The sequence below is a fragment of the Drosophila subpulchrella genome, chromosome 3L (assembly GCF_014743375.2).
Source record: "Drosophila subpulchrella strain 33 F10 #4 breed RU33 chromosome 3L, RU_Dsub_v1.1 Primary Assembly, whole genome shotgun sequence".
Classification (NCBI taxonomy): Eukaryota; Metazoa; Arthropoda; class Insecta; order Diptera; family Drosophilidae; genus Drosophila; species Drosophila subpulchrella.
The window spans coordinates 24327785-24347671 of NC_050612.1; the positions used below are offsets into that span (position 1 = coordinate 24327785).

The 19887-nt window shown below is 39.8% G+C and overlaps 1 protein-coding gene across 1 annotated transcript in view; it reads right to left on the minus strand.

Annotated features, from left to right (window-relative positions):
* The window catches only part of LOC119554169 (glypican-4), a 42903-nt gene extending 23247 nt beyond the window's left edge, over positions 1 to 19656 (minus strand). Inside the window, exon 1 of the mRNA XM_037864958.1 lies at positions 18902 to 19656. Coding sequence (XP_037720886.1) covers positions 18902 to 19208 — 307 coding nt within the window. The 5' untranslated portion in view covers positions 19209 to 19656. The remainder of the gene's footprint in view (positions 1 to 18901) is intronic.
* Positions 19657 to 19887: the final 231 nt, after the last annotated feature.

Genomic DNA, 19887 nt, shown 5'->3' on the forward strand with positions numbered 1-19887 from the left:
TAATCATTTATTGGGCTTCGTTTGGCTGCAGCTGTTTGTATCTCATAGCGATTGTGCTGATCTAAGCTAATTCAAATAAACTGGAATCAACAAGTAATTTTCGCACCCTACCGCCTATTTCAGCACTCGTGTTAGCGTTTATAGAAAGTATTTTGCTGTCATCGCAGGGCCGTCATGATTGGTTATTTTTTTGGCGCATATATGTTATATTTACAAATGTATTTAGGAATATATAGGCGAAGATAGATTCAATGAAACTTGGGGTGTGAGCAAAAATAGCAATGATCGATGCCATTAATTTGTAAATGATCTTGAGCTACTTTGTATCCTACAAAAATGTCTATTAAAAACAATCAATTGAGTTTTATTTTCCAGCTCCTATATAGGTTTACGTTGCTTATCGGTAGCCCGATTTGCCCCTCCCAATTCCCCTCGCCCATATCATTGACAAGAAATCTTTAACCCAAATCAAATTTAAAGAAAAAGACAGAACTTGTTGGAAACTTTGGTGATTTATGTGTACAACTAATTGAGGATTTTCAAAGTAAACTCCACCCGTTCCCCATATATTTTTTTTGGGTGTGTGCCACTTTCATTGCTGTGTTTTTTCCCCCCACTCACGGTGATCGATTTGTACAAACAAAATGCCAAAAGATAACAATATAATATATAATAATTGATTAAAATTGAAACGCCACATTATCGCACAGAAAGAAAACCACTCGTAATTCAATGGAATTTCGATTTTTTCTTTTTTGTGCCCATTGAGAAAAAGAGGGGGAGAGGACCGCACACCCAGATTAGATTACTGCAAATTGACACATTTTTCTGTGAGCTGTCAATGGCAGTTGGAAAAGTTGGGAAAAGTGTCACTCGAGCGGATTCGTTGCGCCGCATTCAGCCACATTTTCTCCGTTTTCCTGACGAAATGTGTGCGGGGGCTGCTGCCACCGATGATGTTCCCATAATGAGAGCATTAAACGCTCAGTTCCCCTTCACTTTGTTCTATGCTGCGTTACGCATTATCCCTTTCAGTCCTATTGTTATGGATTCGGCAACGCCTCTTCCTGGTAACCAAACTCCCGCTTTTTGTTACAGATTCGTAGCGCTCACACACCTTGGGACCCGAAAACTCCCATCACCTGGCCGTAGAAACGTTGCATGATTAGCTATAATAATCCCGACTCGAACATTGGGTACGCGCCTATTAATGGGCTCAGGACATCTCGAGTACTAACGTTTATCCACCGGAAATGAAGGCAGAAATTTATATTCTCCATTTCAGGAATGCTTTTAGTGGCGCTTTATTCAGTCAGGTTAAAATATAATTAATGCGTCTTAGATTGGCGGAGGATTTATGTTTGGACATCAAGAAATGGTGAAGGGAAAAATGTATTTCTTAATTTAAGAAACTAAAATAAAAGAGAACTTGTAATTTGTTAAATTAAAATATAAAGAATGCTATTTCCCAAAATAACCCCAATTATTGATTGTGTATATTTGCTTGATTACCAAATACTTAACCAAATACATATGTAGTTTACAATTAACCATTTATCAAACGTTAGCCTTCAGCACAGTACTTATGTGACTCAACACCCAAACTAATCGCATCTAATCAGTATCCGAATAGCGTCTATCACTCGGCTGCCACAAGATACAAATGTGTCTCTCGGCATGTAGGCCTACATCATCTTTGATTAATAGAAAAATACCCACTCGCAGGCAAAGTTAGTGCTGCTTTTTATCATCAACCCACCCAGATGGATGCAACTTGAAACTGCAAAGGCAAAAAAGAGAAAAACTTATGAATTCTGTTGGTCTGAGGTATCCGAGTATCTGTCTCCGAGGCGAGCGAGTAAAGTGCTTAAAAAGACATAAATTAAACACTCGGCTACCTGTCATCATCATCCACACATCGTGTCGGCATCACAAAGCTTTGATTTCAACAGGGTTCCCCCTGAAACCCCCTCGCAACAGTACCCTTCAGACTCATCCTCATTGTTGTCGAGTGTTGTTGTGTCGTGTATCCTACACACAACCTAACAATTAAGCCTCTCCTCTCGTACACTCGCGGACACATAAAGAATGCATGTAACATCAAAGTTGCAACAACATTCGCAGCATAATGGAATGCGAGTCTATAAAAATGGTAATAAAATGAGTGTCATCTAGAAGGAGGAATTTTATTCGAGGTTGATCAAGGAATGAGGGATCAAGGAATGAAAAACCAAAAAGATATGTTAAACGAATATATAATTATGGAATTTATTATAAATGAATTGGGTAATCTATTTTCAAAAACTGCTTTAGTTATGAATGTGTCCCCAATCTTGAACAATATTTTTTGGCAGTGTAGTCTACCTTACTTATTGTCAAAGTCCCGGGTCCTCTGTGTTTTTATTCTGCCTCTGCTGTTGCCACACATAAAATAAAATGCGTTTTTAATTTGCAGATGCGCGTAAAAACGAAGGGAGAGTAGGGAAAAACTTTGCATCTGTTCGGTCTGTCTCGTTTTTGTTTTTATTGTCGCCGCCGCATGGATGGTATGGAAATTATTCGCAAGTGGCAAAAGTTATGCCAGCCGTCAACCATCAGACGGGGCGTGGCAATATGTGGCATAGTGATGGAGATGAGGATGAAGCCCCAAGATGAGCAAGAACGACCACCTGTCTTTGCGACAGGTGCAAAGCTTGGATGAGCCAAGTCGAATAAATGAGAAGTGCAGAGAGAGGCCGCAATTTGCGGATATCAATAAAGCCAAAGAATGAGGAACATTAAAGGGAGGAATTTAAGGAAATAAAGTTTTAAATAACACAAAAAGACAGTTAATTTAGAAGCTTACAAAGGAGTACAGCCAATTTCATGGATATCAATAAAGTTAAAGAATGGGGAACAATAAAAAAGTTAGGGTAGGCACAAGAGGATAGTTAAGACAGGAACATAAAAAAAGTATCTCTAGATAATAAATGGTTTATTTTTTATGGCAACGAATACAGTTGATTAAGCCATAACAGTTGAAAAGAATTTAAAGGGTATTTAAAACTAAAAAAAAAAATAAATATTGCAGAAACCGATAAAAATTTGAGTACCTGCACTGAAATATCCGATCATTTATGGTAGATTCAGTTTACTTTGCGATTATCTTACCATGCTTTTTTCCGCCTAACAAACCATAAATTTCCTATCTATCCGCCGCATTCCCTAACTCTGCGAATCGTGGGCCCTGCGACATTGACAATCCCCAATTGCAACTTCCCACTGCAACAAAGGAGGAAACCCCTGCTTTTTTTCCAGCCCGCTTACATGTGCGTAAGCGTTGTAACTTCATAGCCAGGTTGCAGATAACAGAGACATTCAACGAGGGGCATAGGATATATATTTCGAGGAGGGGGGAAATGCCTCAAATGCCGGCACAATGCGAATAAAAAGCGGAGGCAGCTTGTACGACGACAGCACAGACATGTCGCTCCCCTCGATCCAAGGCGTTTTACTCCCGGTCCCGAGGATTTGCCCGTGGGTAATGAAATATTGCCATGTGCCAGCGCCTGCGCCTCCTGACTGACTACCAATGCAGTCAGCCCCCCCTTTTGGACCCGCCCCACGCCCCTGCCGACTGGCCCACCTGTCCCGCCCCCTTTGAATTGCAAATGTTTGCCGGCAACAGCTGCTGTTGCTGCTGATTCTGCTGGCGGGGATGTGTTGTTGGTGTAGGTTGACAAACAAACATGCCAGCGCATAAAACAAAAACATCCCGCAGAAGCAACCAAAGGAACAGAGAAAAAAAATGATATTACCACATAACTAAGTAATAACATCATTATTGTTGGATCAAGATATTTATAAGAATACCTTATCCCAAATACTTATATTATCAAATTTATTTGAAGGACTATCCATTTTGATTGAGTTCGATTAAATATTGGCTTGTAATAGATCAATAACAAATAAATCATTTTTTTTCAGTTTGTCCTGTAGAAAAATACCCATTGGTGAAATACATTTCTTAGCAATTCTTTTGCATTATATTAGCTACGATTTTTTCTTCAGTGCATCAGAAGCAGCGGCAACAGCACCAAAAGGAGTCAAAGTCAGGAAGAGAAGCACTTGAATCGCCGCCTCCTCGACTGCCTTTCTCGCCTGCGTTTGGTCTCCGGCTTGCACTTGAAAAAAGCGACTGCCGCATGCCTCACCTGCCTGATATCCTAACCCCGACTCACCTCAACCCGCCACTCCATCCAGCTGGCTTCCTTCTATTTACCTCTTGAACATGAGTCGAGACTTACGAAATTCGCATTCACGTTTTGGCTTTTTACCTTTGCGCCTATTTATCATCAAATGCAGCAACGAAAGATGGAGCACAGAAGTTGTTCACGGGGGTGTAGGGGATCGGGGAAAAGAAGGATGAGGCCAGCTGCTTAAAAGGAAAGGAAAATCAGGGAATAGAAGAAGCTCAAATACCCTTACTTACTTAAGTCATAGGTCAAACTAGGAGTCCATTAAATATCAGACATTATGATGAGCAACCATTTCTATTTAATTTTAATGTGTCAATAAATGGGAATTTTAAACTAATGTGCATGATGTTTGGAAACTAATGAATTAAAAATAATGACTATTTATGCTGACTTAATATAAGGTTTTTAATTTTATTAACAACTATAAAAAAATTTGATTTTGAATTTTAAAGTATGATTAAGAACAAGTAATTCCATCCTCAAAATACATTACTTAAACAATCAGCCAAATGTACTTGCAAAAACCCTTTTCTCATATAGCCCTATGATGATCATTGATCTATAATGATCAGGGGACTAGAAAAACTCGCAGTACCCCTGCCCTAAAAAGCAGAGTATCAATGGCATAGCTTCCATGCAAATGCACTTGAGAAGAAAAACCAACGACGTCGACATGTGATACCATTTAAACCTGGGGACTGGGACTTTGACTCCAACTTCTCGACATCTCGAATGGGCCTGGAACGTGGTCTTTCATGGCAACGGACCATGTGGCGGACCAGGTCCGACTGCAATCAGGCAAAATTGTTGCCAACTGTGCTCCGCATTCCAGAGAGCCTGCTCGACTTCTTCTACGTCCGAAAATAGCGTGAGAAAGCAAAATATTGATTCAGGGATTCGGGGAGGCAGGGAGCCCAGCAAGGAGCTCCTCATCCGGCGATATGCAAAGCGCGATTAAATTCTTTAGGCTCGGCCCGAAAAAACCGGCTCCCAAGCTCCTGACTCCCTTCTTCAAACCAAAAGGTGCTAAATGAAGTTATTAATTAAGTGCGAGTGGCAGCCAAGAAAATGAAAAGGGAAAAGGGTCCCGGGAATGGGAAGAACGAGTTTTATTGGCACATCGTTAGCTTGGGGATCCTGCATTTATTGCATAATTTGTTAATGAGGAGGGAGTGGTGGGGCGTACAGAGTTTACAGACACGCTCCGTGGCAAATGACAAATTAGCATTGGAATTGGAATTGGTCGAAAATCGAGCGCGTGAGAATGGAATGTGGTTGGGATTTGTTGAATCAACGCAAAAGGGAAATAACCATATACCATATAGTATAGAGCAAAGATGATGCACTCGATAACTGAAACTCTACTTGAACTGACCGCTTATCTTATCGCTCTTGTTTGCTGGTTGGTAACCCAGTATCAGATGATTTATAGAGGGAGTATAACACAAATACCATCTGATTCATTTAAGATAATGAAGGGAGAAAAAACTTTTAAGTTATGGCGAGAAAAGTTCAGTTTAGTTCAAATATGCTTTGTGGGAATGAAAATCTAACACTATTTATATAATAATTCAAAGACTTAGCATAATAGATCAAAGGAAACTTCAAGACTAAAAAGGTCAGGCGATATTTTAGCACTGCTTTTCCTTTTCTTCCAACCTGTCCTAACAAATTGCCCGTTCGCTAATAATTTTGTAGGCCTCCTCTAGCTCTGTTTTAAGACCTCCATAAATTACAATTTAATTAAAATTTTTCACATTCCACAATAGCATTATCAAGGAACACATAAATAATAAAAAGGGGGAAGAAGAACAAGTGAAAAACTGATTATGATTAGAGGGAGATAAAGTTCGGAGACCGGGCGATCCTCATAATTAAGCGACATTTGCCGGCATGACATGCAACAAGCTCGAGATTAACATAAATTTCCAGATACCCAAAGAGGGATCTCGGAAATTTTATGGACCGCAACAGAGTAACAGGGGGTAAAAAAGAAAGAAAAAAAACCGAAAAAGTGCGCAACCCGCGCACCTGTCAAAGTCGAGATAAAAATACAAATTATGATTATTACGTACTTGACATCAGACAAAACAAGAAGGGATATGGCGAGGGTAAGCGTTGGCGTGTGGTAATTGGTGGCGATGAAAATATTTCCGAGCCGTCTTCTAATTATTAGCGCTAATTCTTTGAATATAAAAAAATCTCATACCCTCGCTTCAAGTGTCGAGTGTCTCGCAGTTGATTGAAAGATGTGCCTAATTGATAGTCGAGCACGAGGCCCCTTTAAAAGACTGAAAAACGGAGACTGAGTGAGGCGAGTCGGGAAAAGACAAGATGAGACATCATCAAGTGCGTGTCATTGTGTAATTTGGGCATGATTATTATTAATTTGCAGACGCCGCCAGCGTTGAGGTTTTAAAACTGAGGCTGATGAAGAGGGAAATCGGGGAAGGTCTCAGTTTGATGAGAAGGTCTCTCAACCGCAGGCCAAAAAGAATTTTTTATTTGATTTGCTAATGAACGGGCCGGAGGGGAATTGTGCTGATAGATCACAGGAAATGGTAGACTTACTTAAACTGTTTTAAGATCGAAGGAAAAAAGTTCAGATGAACGCTGGGAACTTACCTGTAAAGAGAGCAGAAGAAAATTATTTTAGATTAGATGTTGAAATTGTAACAGATTATTTTTAAGTACGGAAGATCATGCAATGGTTTTCTATAGTACAGTAATGATATGATGGAAAATGCTTAAAATTAGACAAAAAAGTTTAAGGTTGGTAATGTATTTTAATGGATTGGAATAGCTTGTACCGATATAAATATATCTTTCACATAATCATGATCATATTATAAATTACATTGTACTAATAAACATTTAAACAAACCTTTGAATATTTTTAAAAAACCTAACTAAGAATTTATGCTTAGCTTTTTCTGAAAAATCCCCTAAGTTCTGCGTAAATTATTAACCATAGTTCAAAGACTATTTTCTCGCTAACACCTAACTGAGATGTTCCCTAACCATCTATTCCAGACAATTGACTGCTCTTCAAGTCGCTTGGATACCAATCTTTGAGCGAAAACCCCTAAGAAACTTCAAAAGTCTAGCCGGGTCTGTTTTTTCTCCTTTTCACCCAAGAAGGGCTTCGACATCAAGAGTCAAAAACCCAAGTTCAGAGGAAAAGAAATATGCACAGACGAGTCCCACAGAGAGTTGCGTTTTACTTTTACAGCAATGCCATGTAAGTGCCATGTGGCCATAATGCACACTCCTGTGTGTGCGTATCGGTGTGTATCTGTGTGTGCACAACACCTTTTACCAAGAAACAACAGCAACAACAATTACAGCAGTCATCACCTTTGGTGGTTTCCAGTCCGACGTCGGCGCCTTGTGAACCTGCTGAAAGTCTCAGCTCAGCAGAAACTACCTAAGCAGCCCGAAAATAACCGAGATATATTATGTAGGAGTTGGAGATGGAAAAAAGAGATCTATGGAGAACCCTTTTGAGGGGCGGAGAGACAGGTGGGGGAGTGGTTGCGGCGAGCAAGGGACTCCTCGTTGTTTATTGTCTTACGTCTTACGTGGAAGTTATAAAACAAAGCGTCAATTGACTGCTGCCGTCTGACTCTCAATTCTACTCCTCCTGCAATCGGGGGTCTTCGGTTTTTGGCCCTGTGAAATTAACATGAATGTTTACCCCAAAAAAATAAAGGGAAAACTACTCCTTATTCCCGTCTCTGTAGAAGCCGACAAACTCCGAAGAATGGGCAAAGGCCAAGAGGAACTGCTAATAGAGGAAGTCAAGAAGACCACAAATCGAATAACAAATTGTATGGGAATTTTAGAAGACAGGAATGTATTTAAAAGTATTTTTAAGTATCTAGATATAATTTTGAAAATTCTGTAATACAGACATTACAATTTAACTTAAATCGTTGCATCATTTAAAGTCTTTCATCATAACATCCATCTCTTTAACTTTCATCATCAAATCCGTTGGCAATATTATCTTCCTCTTAGCCTTAGCAACCCAAACAGCCGCAACAAAAAGTAAAAACAATCTCAGATAATTGAAACCCCAAAGTGAAACTGGGCCACAGTCAGCATTTAAGCAATGTCCAGAGCTCAAAGGAAATCTGAGAGATACCGACAAGAGGAGCCACATCATTACATTGTAATGTCCCTGCCCCCCAGAAACCCCTTTCTGGCCATTTCACCTCCTCGCTCTGCGATTCTTAATGGCTGCAAAACACGCGTCTTATAACGGTTTTAATGAAACACATAAATTCAGGTTGAGTTCCTTTCGAACGCCTCAGAAAAGTCCGCCGACTTGGGTGAGCCCCCCACTGCAATTCCAGCAATCTCAAGACCTCTCTTCTCGCATCATATCGTCTCTGTCTTCCCGATCGCCTCGTGAGCGTGAGCAGTTTACTTAAAAATACCTTTCCGAATTGTTTTCATTCAGTTTCGTTGTCTTCCAACGCTTTTCCCCAACTCACTTATTAACTGCAATTTTGCTGCTGGAATTACCAAAATAATCAAAGGCAAGTTGGGAGAGATTTAAGCTGATTTTTGGGGCCTACAGTGGAATGCACAAGGGTCTGCTTTCTGAATGGGAATGTTTTAGAAAATAAGATATATAAACTATAACTTAACTTAACTTTAACAGATTAAATATTGAAATGATAGACAATAATCATTTTAATAAAATAAAGAGAATAACATTTTAATAATCTCCTGATTAGATAGCCAATGCTATTACACATTTTCATTGCGAATTCAACCACTTCAAAATCCATAATCCAAGTGTATTTTAAAGCGATATATTGCAAAGCATATCCTTTTGTGAGCTGGTATCCTTTTTGCGCAATTTACGAGGCAAAAATGAATGGAAATGAGTTACAACGATGGATGATGCCGACAAAAGATATGCCTCTCCGACTGAATCTCTGGGCCCCGGCCATAAAGAGTCCAACACTATGGAAGGCCACTCAACTGTGAAACAGGTAACCTGAAGGAGGGCGGACGGACGGACAGGCGGACGGACACCGGACAGGATACGGACACACGAGCAGACGTCGGTAAAACTACAAAAAAGAATCGAGTCGAGTCGCGTTCAGTTTGCTTTGAGGTGAAAGAAGAGATTTTCCCCCATTCCCTCCGACTTTTTTTTTCTGATTCCGTTTCTGGTCTTTCATTTGATTTCAATGAACTGTCTTCCCTTGGCCGCAGAATGTTGCAAGTGCGGACCGAGAACAGCCAAAACAAATAGCTGATAAAAAATGCAATTTGTATCTATGGGATACAGCTGCGAGTGCGGAAGAGAAATAAAGAGAGAAATGCTTGGTTACAGGACAACTGATACTTTAGTTTGCCTAATACCAAAATCAATAGGAGAAAAGGACAAATTCTTCTTGTGGTGATTTCGTTGTTTGCGTTGTAATTGTAAACCATTTGTCAGCAACTTTTCTATATGGTTAATTTCCCTTCTCTTTTGCTCCCTAGCTTGCCATCTCCTTTCTCCCAAAGATGCCGGAAATATCTTTATTTGCCTTTGAATTCAATAGTACGGGCCTGTAGTCGTTTGTGTAATTTATGTGTCATTCTGCTTATGGGATTTAGTTTCCACTTTGTTATTTTTTTCGGTTATCCAAGAAACACAATTGATAGGGAAATATGTACTGCGAAATGTCTGACTAACATTTACCGAGTTTACTTTATAAGACTATTTCATTTTTACATTACAAAAGAACAAAAATTGTATAGACTGAATATGATAATGTTGTATTAGCTGCTTTAAAACTTTCCCACATCTCATTAATTTAGGTGTTTATTTTCCACTCTTTTTGCCAGCTGGCACTCGCCCACCTTATCATAACTTAGCCCAGGACAAGTTTCGCTTGGTAGCGACTATCTCATAACCATTTAAAATATCTGCTTTTATAACTTGATTGTTATTTGACAGCTTCCTCATGCAAAAACTCCTCCGCAGAGGGAATAGCAAACTAATCTCCGCATTTATTTCGGAGATGCGTGGGGGTACGAGCCCAAAAACTCGTTTGAGTTCCACCGACAACAACTCTGACCCAAACTATAGTGCCAAGCGCCAGATTTCTGAGCTCGAGCCTCTTCATCGAACTCATCTTCATGTGGGTTGTTGTCTCTTAAATTTATCGCTCATCGCGTTCGACTTCTACGCATTCGTGTTTTGATTTTTATTTAAGGCTTTGCTTTTTTAATTTTACCTGGCCTTTGTCAAAATTAGTTTCCATTTTATTATCAGCACCTTATTCAGGGAGATACAAAGAGAGGAGGCGCTGACGGGTTTCCGGTAGCTTTTGGTCAATAAAACCCACCAATTTATGACCTCTACACAACGACGTCCCAACCCGTCGTGGTAAAATATTTTATATACAAAAATTAATTTTCCAATTTTTTGTGGTTATTTTTTTTACGGCCGTTTAATGTGTTTTATGCCCGTAGGTCTGAGGTATAATGAAATTGTCAACAAATTTAATGGCATGTCGCTGGGCGAGAAGAGAGGGCAGAGATTACAGAGTCTGCATTCTTCCTACGTACAAAAGACAATCTCCTTGAGTTGATCCAGGGTAATCCGCCCTCCATACACAAGGCACATTCATCTCTCCACTTGAGCTCGAGGAGAATAAACAGAAACTGGACCAAAACTAATTGAATACCATTATTTGCCAGATTAGGACAACGCATATCAAATGGGCAAGGTTAGGCGGAGATTTGCATGGCGAACCCTTAACGAACTGTAGGAAATGGAAGCCGGCCAGGCAATTGCATTTTATTGTAATGGCCAAACACTAAAAGGAGATCAGAGCTGGGAAACGACCTTTGATGAGGTCCAAGTCTGGGCCTGCGGATAAGAGCCCCTCATCGGACTCGAACCCCGGTCCCGTCCCAGCTCTTTAATGAACTTTTAGGCACGCACGTAGAGGGGACCGGCATTAATTACAGACTCACTGCCGGTCGCCGAGTCGAAGTTTGGGTTCGCATCTTGATTTTCCGAGGGGCCAGACATTCTCCGGCGTAGAACCCATTCGCCGGGGCCGTGTTATCTGCAAACGCGCCATCGAAGTAGGTGGCGCAAATTAACAAATCTTTCATGTGACCCAATTAAATCAACTCGAACCCAGCGGCCGGCGGGTTTTGGGTTCTCCTGAGCCGTTGGCCCCGGCAATTTGGCATTCGTCATGCTCGCCAGGCAATGAAAATAACCGAAGGCACTCGCCGATGTCTGGATACTGAATGCACGGTAAGAAATATGATCAATTTGGGATTGCTACAATGGAAAAAACTTTAAATTCGTTGGTATTATTCTTCAACAAGTACATTTTGTGGGTACGTATTTCTTTCCGTGTTGCGGTCCATCCATGGGAAGCATGGAATTTGTTTTTGAGGGGAAACCAAGGACCGTCTGTGACCAACTGGAGGTTGATGAGGGAGTCGGTGCATCGAAATGAGGTAATGGGGATCTCTGAAGGAGAGGCCAGTTACTTGCCACACAAAACTAATTCAAGGGTTACTTTTCTAGATCAAGTGCAAAGGGATCTGATTCAGTGGAAAATAATGTGAATTCCAAAGAAATGTTATTATTAAGAAGCTTTGACTTACAATAAACTTTACAAAACCCGATTCTTGTTAACTTTAGCTATCATTTTACTGACCATATAATTACTTCAACAATTTATTTAAGCTACACTTTTATTTATATACCTTTTTACTATGTTCATAAAGATTCGTATCTAAATGTCTTGCACGCCATTCTAAAGAATGTAAAAATAATACACCAAGAGTTCTTTGAGATGTATAACAATATTTTTACAAACTTATATAGCTCCATTTAAAATGTTAAGAATCTTTGGTATACTTGCACAAGTTTCTGTCTAGAACTAATCACTTCTTAAAATAAGTTTGCCTTTTCCCAAGATATTATTTTTACAAATTTTCTCATGAAAAGTGTTTCCACTCATTTAATTACCGTCTGCTCTTTGTTTTTACTGGTTCTTAGTTAAGATATCCTAACAAAGTTTTCAAGCACCGCCCACTGCTTTGGCCCCACACTACTTTCCCCTCTTTTCCGCACTTCATTCTACTTAAATCTTTTGCAAACTTTGCTTTCTTGGCATTTCTAGACTGAAGAGCCGGTAGGGAAGAGTCTTAACCCACAACATGCTCATTATGTAAATGCCGGCCGCCTCCTCCCAACTCCCCTGCCACTCCCCCTTTTTCTGCCGTTTCTTCTCCTGCACTTTGTCTACTATTATTATCTAGAGTCGGCATTTATAACTTTGTTGTAGTTGTGAGTTTGTTTCGCTTGTTTGTTTGCACGATTTAATGCTTCATTTGCTTGAGTCTCAAAAGTGGGTGAAGCTAAAAAGGTTTGGAGTTTTGCGGGAGGGTCTTTGGGGGCTGGGAGTTTCCCAACGAAGTACCAAACAAGGTAGTGGAGACTTGGCCACAGCTTCATCTGTGGCTCTTAGCCGGTTGACTGCTTAATTATCTGTTTGGTCAAATGAAGCCGCCAAATGGCTGAAGCACCTCCAGTGCCCCTCCATCCATCCGCTGGCTTATTAATAAACATGTTAAATGTAATTGTTATTCGGAGCTACCATTTTAGGGGTGTGGCTAATTGTTGGGCTTTTAAGTTATGTAAACTAAATCAGAGCGTGAGAATGTGTAACAAAATAAATTAAACACTCTTTCGTACTTCCTATTATACTATTTTTGATCATGTTAATTTATTGAATTAAAATGGCTTTCGGTATATGGTTTTACATGGCAGTCCTACCACCAAAAATAAAATCGGACCGTGAGAATGTGTAACCACATTTCGGAAATATCTTTGGCCAAAGGAATATCCTTGAAAGGCATTTTCTTGATCTTTACACAGAGGTGTTGGGGTAAAGTTGGTCCAGAGAAACCACAAAAATAAATTAACAACAAAATGCCAGCTATACCCATCTCTGTCCAGCCCTGTTAAGGCCTCTCTTTCTTACTTTGGCTGGACTCCCGAAAAAGGTATTTCAACGTTGGCCATATATGAAAGTCATTGCTTCAACTGTTCCGATGGAATGAAGGCACGAAATGGACTCGGAATGCACCGAGAACTTGTTTAAGGAGTTGAGACAGAGACAGAGATAGAGGGAAAGAGGGAGAAGAAAGAGACACCAAGTGAGGTGAGACCACACAGGCAAAATGTTATCTCGCTCCATAAAGTGGCCACGTTTGACCTGCTCGGGATGACTGGGAATGACTGGGAATGTTGGGAAGTCTGGCCGAGAGTCTGGGATTCTCTTCTCTACCTATTTTTGGTATCCTCCTCCGACACTTGCCGGCAATTAAGTCGTTGGATCGGCCACGATCGTTCTCTTTTGCCCCGGTTTCGTTTTCATTTTATCCCTTACTCGAATCCAACTTGAATCATCCGCGATCCGCAGGATTCATTCTTAGAAAATTTGCTGACGATTCGGCTTTTGTTGTCACAACGGCTGCCTGGGAGATCCCATTTCTGTCAGCATCGTCAGCTAATTACGCGAAATTGCCCAGATCTCCGATCTTTAGTGCGAGAAATCTGGGCAAGTGTTGACTTTGTAGGCGAAATGTCTGGGATGCCAGTGCCGATCAATGGATCAGATAGCACCAGCTGGTTTTGAGATCGCCAAGCGATGATCTCTCGATGGGTAAAAGCAGCCCCAAGGAACTGAGTAATTGTTATGGCGTATTAAAGGCGAGATCGCGTGAAAGACTTTGCTATCGATCTTGATCGCGGTTTTTTAAGTGGGGCCTCTGGGGAAACTTTCGGTTAACCCATGTGTTAGGTGATCTGGTTTAGTGGGTTATCGGTAATGCTTAACCTCTTTGCATGTTTGCTAATCATGTTGAGGAGTTGTTAGTTATTATATCATACCTCATAGGTATTACCTATCATAAAATATTTGGTTTCAAAGTTATCCGATTTCTAGAACTTACGATTTACTTAATCATTTATTCGGATACACCATCCATTAATCCCCTCTATGACCTTATAAACAAAGCACAGACAGAAAACTCCTACTCTTTTTTATCCCCTGTCCCATCTAATCTGCATTCCAATCGAAACCCAAGCCCAATCCTCCATACAATGGTCAACAATTGCAGAAGTATATATCACATGATCACACGCCGACGACGCCGATGAAGATGATGATGATATAGTGCCATATAAACCGATCGCTTCGTTTCTTCTTTTTACACGGCCAAGGAATGCGACAATGCAAAAAAAGGGCCAAAAGAGAGAAGGAGACGGGTAACCGAAGGAGAGAGCGAGATGGGGCCAGTTACTTTTGGTTGCTGGAAAATGATTAATAGTCATGCGGTGGTTGCCTTGGAGCGGGTGGATTGAGGGGGCGGGCAGGGGCAGCCGGCGGATGCAGTGCCGCCAGTGGAGACGCCAACCAAAGTGGAGCAACCATGCACGGAACTTAAATTATTGATGGTTTTTGAAATATGTTTATTCTCTACTTTGAAAATGGCCTAATTATAAATCAAAATCAAAATAAAAATCAAAATGTTATAATAAATTATACATTATACATTATTATTCTTAAAGCTAAATTTTTTTTTATTTTCTTCAGTGTAAGGAAAAAGCATCCACAGCAGCCGAACAAAAATCAGCTCCGCTGCAAATTTCTTTTGGCAAAAGGCAGACAAGGATGAGTAACGCAAAAGAAAGAGATGCAAAGTAAGGGGAGGCAAGATGATCATTTCTGTGTGAGAACTTGTTGCATCGTAAGAGATTTAAACACCTTATCCAAGAGGTATACTAATTTATGATAGTATTTCTCAAGAATATCGATGTTTACATTATAAATAAATTTAAATTAGAATTTACAAATGTTAGTAAAGAAAGGTCTATGTTAAAAATCTATCTTTTGGCCTAAAAAGACTGTGCATTTTTAAGTTTTTTTTGGAAAAAATTAAACATTTTCTCGAAACTAGAAAACAATTTGGGAAGTCTAATTTAGTACTACATTTAAGCCTTTAAATCACTAGTTATAATACTGATTTTATTTTGAAGAATCCAGTTTCCGAATATCGATCAGTAAGGGTATTTCAAGCTGCGATCACCGAAGCCCATCTTTCCTTTTCATTCAGTCTCTCTTACCCGCTTCTCTGATATTATTTTCAACGATTTAATGTTTTGTGAACTGTTTAAATTGTGCAAACAATTTCAGCTAAGTGCCTGCCTACCAATGATGATGATGGTGAGCCGAGGACGATGGTCAAGGGGGTTAAAGTGGGTTCGCACAGCTTTTTGATGTGGCACAGGAAGTGCAACTTTAATGAAGCGTTTAAGTGGCAGCTGTTGTAGTTGTTGTTGTAGTTGTTAGTGCAGCACGGAAGGTGTCATGCAGTTGTTGTAGTTGTCCAATGTTTGCTGCTTTTCATGGTTCAATGAAAGGAATGCGCCTAAAGTGTGAAGATGAGTGTGCAGGGAAATTGGCCAAACACTTAAACGTGACTGATTGAAATTTCACTTTGAATTAATGTATGCGAGAAACTTCCGCTTGGCCAATAACGTAATAGCTTTTAGGTTTAAATATTTAAGATACCTTAAAAGGTTTTCAGATATGTTTCGATTTAAAATGCTTAAAGAAATATAAATAATAATATTTATTTAGTTTTAATATACCATTTTTTGAAGTAAAAAATGCCACACGAATCAGTCCCCAGAACTTCCCTAAGACAATATGATGGCCCCAAAAAGTCTGCGTTCCATTAAACTCTTTCCCTCTCCATGTTCTTACGTCAAAGTTTTTTTCGTATCACTTATCGGAAATGGAAGTTTGGCTTTATCAGCAGCGCAGCCTCATCAGTTAGCTAGTCTAAGAAACCACGGAACCCCAGCAAGAAAACCCTATAAATGCCGATCGCAAAAGTAGTTCCCAGTTAAGCAATTCGAGAAGGCCTGGGAAAAGAGCAGGTCGGAAACTTTATCTAAATGCTGGCGCTTATCAGGCGAACAAGGTGCCAGGGGCGGGGGTCAGGTGAATGGAAAGGGAGTGGAAATGGGAAGAAGCGAACAAGAAAAGAGGCCGCAACATAAGAATTTATGACTCACACGGCGAAAGGTGGAAAAAGAAGCTGGGTACAGGAAAAAATGGGATATAATAAAATATTCACAATAATAATACAACAGTTTGAACTTTTAGGGAACATTTTTAAGATATAGGGTCAAAAATATAAGAAATACTAAACAATTATTTTCTTATTAATAAATTATTATATATTTCTCCAAATAATTTTTTAGCGTATTACAGCATTTAGTTATATAGGGTCTAAAATTTATGAAATATTAAACAATTATGTTCTTATTTATATATGATTTTATAATTCTAAATATAATTTTTAGGCGTATTACATCATTTAGTTATTTAATTAATATAAAATTACAAAAATAAAGCTGATAAAAAGTTTTTGTGAATTCCGATTTCAAAGCTCATTCACAAATGTTGTTCGTACTTAAAGATTATTTCACAGATTACACAAACTTATTATTTTGAGTGCAACTATATAGGGAGTCTCGGAGAGGGGTTCGAGTTGATCGGGAATTAAAAGGTTCACAAAAAAATGCCGACAGAGAATAAAAATCCTGAACTGCATAATTTAAACGATTTCAATGACACCTTGATTAATATCAAAGACAACACAAAAGGCAACTCGAGAACTGACCACTCTACCTGTTGGCCACCCCGCCCCTCATCGCCCCCCTCCCCCACCGGCATTTCCATGAAATTATGAACGAAACGCAACGCGCAATGCATTTGACCAAAAGATAAAGAATAAGGAATAGGAGGGAAAAAACCAATCAGGCAACGTTGAAAACCAAAAATAAACAAAGGCAGGGCCCAGGTAAAGGTAAAGGGCCAAAAGGAAGGGCAGGGGGGCAAAAGGGCAGAGGCTGCAACAGTTTACCTGGCAACAAATCAAACAAAGAGAGAGAGAGAGAAGGAAAAAGAGGGAACGAGAAGGCTGCACAACTTATTGCAATTAAGCGTGATTAATTCAGGATTTATACAAATTAACTAAAACCCACAGGCGATCGAGGTCGAGACTAGGTCCCCCCTGAGCCCCTTCCCTTTCCAACCCATCGAGCATCGCGTAAAAGCGGTGTGACAACATTTTTGCTCTTGCACTAGCCAAAGAGCCTTCAATGGGTCCCACAGTCCAAAATCCCTATAGAGATTTGAGTACTTTCAAAAAAAAAGTTACCAAAAATTGTTACTTTCTTGGCAATATCAAAAGAACCTATTTTTTATAATGAAATAAGTTTCTTATATACATATCTCAACATTATTATCCTCATTCCATAAAATGTATATTTAAGCTTGGAAAAATATGAAATGAATATATTATTTTTCAGGATTTTTATTCGATTCTGAAGCGCTTTATTATTATTTTATTGAGACACTTAAATAGCTATAATAATAAAACTTTTATGGATGGTCAAGACAAGTATAATCCTGAATGAAATAACTCAATAAACCAGTTCATGGCAACGAAGTTATACTGTATGAATGCTCTCCTCTGGTTTTATTTTCTTTTTTTGTACATCAAAAAGGAATTTCTTGAGATTTTTCGTTGCGGCTGCTTCTGCCTTTTGGACTGGTCTTGAAAACTGGAACCCTTTTCCTCCACAGGGACAGAGGTGTACGGATTCAGAGGGGAAAGGAGTACGGGGGCCTACGATGAGCAGGCGACGCATGCGCCAAGATCTCTGGGATGGACACGCTCTCCGCGATGGACTCTCTCTTATTTAGAGCCTACCTTGTGCTGCTGCTGATTCGCATTTCGAGTTGATTTGCCTGGAATTTTATTTCCTTCAGGGGGAGGAGGACCAAGAGGGTTCTGGGGGAGAATTCGAGACGCGTTGAAGGAGCGGAATGAATCACGGAATCGCCCAATTTGAAAGCGAGTTCTCTTTGTTCCTTTGTGATTCAGACTTGTTTCTTATCTCTTTCGGTTTACCAATGTTATGAAATATGCTCGAGGGTTTGAAGAAATGGTATTTTAAATATTTTAAAATATTTGCATACTTTTTCTTAAATAGGTATTGGGATTACTTGACATCTATGGATTGGTATATCCTTATTATTATGAATATCTACGTTAAAAAAGTGGTATATCAAATTGTTATTATCAATCTACGCGTATCGTTCTCTTTATTCTGATTTGATTGCCATTTTTGCCCCAGTTTAAATAATTTTGCACTTTGATAAAGGCAAAGACCTCGTTTCTTATCACATCAAATTAAAATTTGTACTATTTTATTGACAACCATAAGAGAAGGCAATAAGAGATAATTAGCTAACAAAACCGCAACTTCTTCGAGACAAAGTTTAAGTTAGAGAAGAAAAAAGAAGCTTAATAAAAAAATCAATTACCAAGTTAGTTCAGAGTTTGTTGAAATCCTTATAGCGAATCTATTGATTTTATTTAAAACTATCTTCAAACTACAAAATTTAAAATTTTACAAGTTACAAGTTTCATCTATTGTCAAAAAGTTACTCTGAAGTATTATGATTATACACATAACTATATTTCTCCTTTTATAATATAGGTAATACCCATTTGGATGATGATATTACACTCACCGTTACTGGGTTTCTGGGGGATCTCGATGGCATCGATGCCCCTCGCCTGGAAAATGTGCGTCACAGCACTGCAGTTCGGACTGAATTGATCGATGATCGAGGATCCTGCCACGCCCCCCGCTGGATTGGGGGCGGCAAGGGCGGCCACCTGGGGGGCGGGGCCATTGTCCGCCCGAACGGTGGGTGGAAAGTGGGTGGTGAGCAGTAAAAGTAGAAGACTGCTGAATATCACAAGGCGGGCAGTTGTTGTTGCTGTTGCATTTGTTGCTTTTCTTCTGCAGTGCAGAAGTTGTTGTTGCTGTTGCATTTTGATATCTCTTTTGATAACTCTCTTTTTGGGGGAGGAGTAGAGAGCGCGAGAGAGAGAGCTAATTTCGCCGGCTTTTGTTGTTGTTTGGCTTCGATTAGAATTCGATTCGCTTCGATTGTGTTTGTTCTTTTTGCGGTAAATACTTTCGGCAAACTCAGACACCCGCACACTAACACACCGCCTTGTTGTTTGCCGGCATTATTGTGATTATTATTTTAGTCGCTTGCGTTTATCAGTGTGCATTTTGCGCTCAGGAGCAATTAAAGTGCAACATGGCCGTTGGGTTATTAAATCGGGCTTATAAAATTATAAACAACTAACAAATAGCGGCACACGTACTGCACACACGCACTCGCACCCACACACACGCACCGCACGAAAGACGAACTGAAAGCAAGCGCGAAACGCAGGAAGAAGCAGCACAGCGCGTGCTCGCGTGTCGGCCAAAAATTGTTGACTGGCCATTTTGCCTTGAATTTGAATTGGCTGATTGTCGATTACTTATCTGATGTCGCTTATCGATAGTGCTATCGATGTCTGCCGTGCTCGGTGTGGCCAATGATTCGATTTTTCTAAATATTCAAAGCGGTCACTCTGCAACTAAGGCGCCATCTATAATAGCTCTGACACAAGTCTTCGGATCATGAAAAAAATTTATGTAATTTTGTTGAAAAAA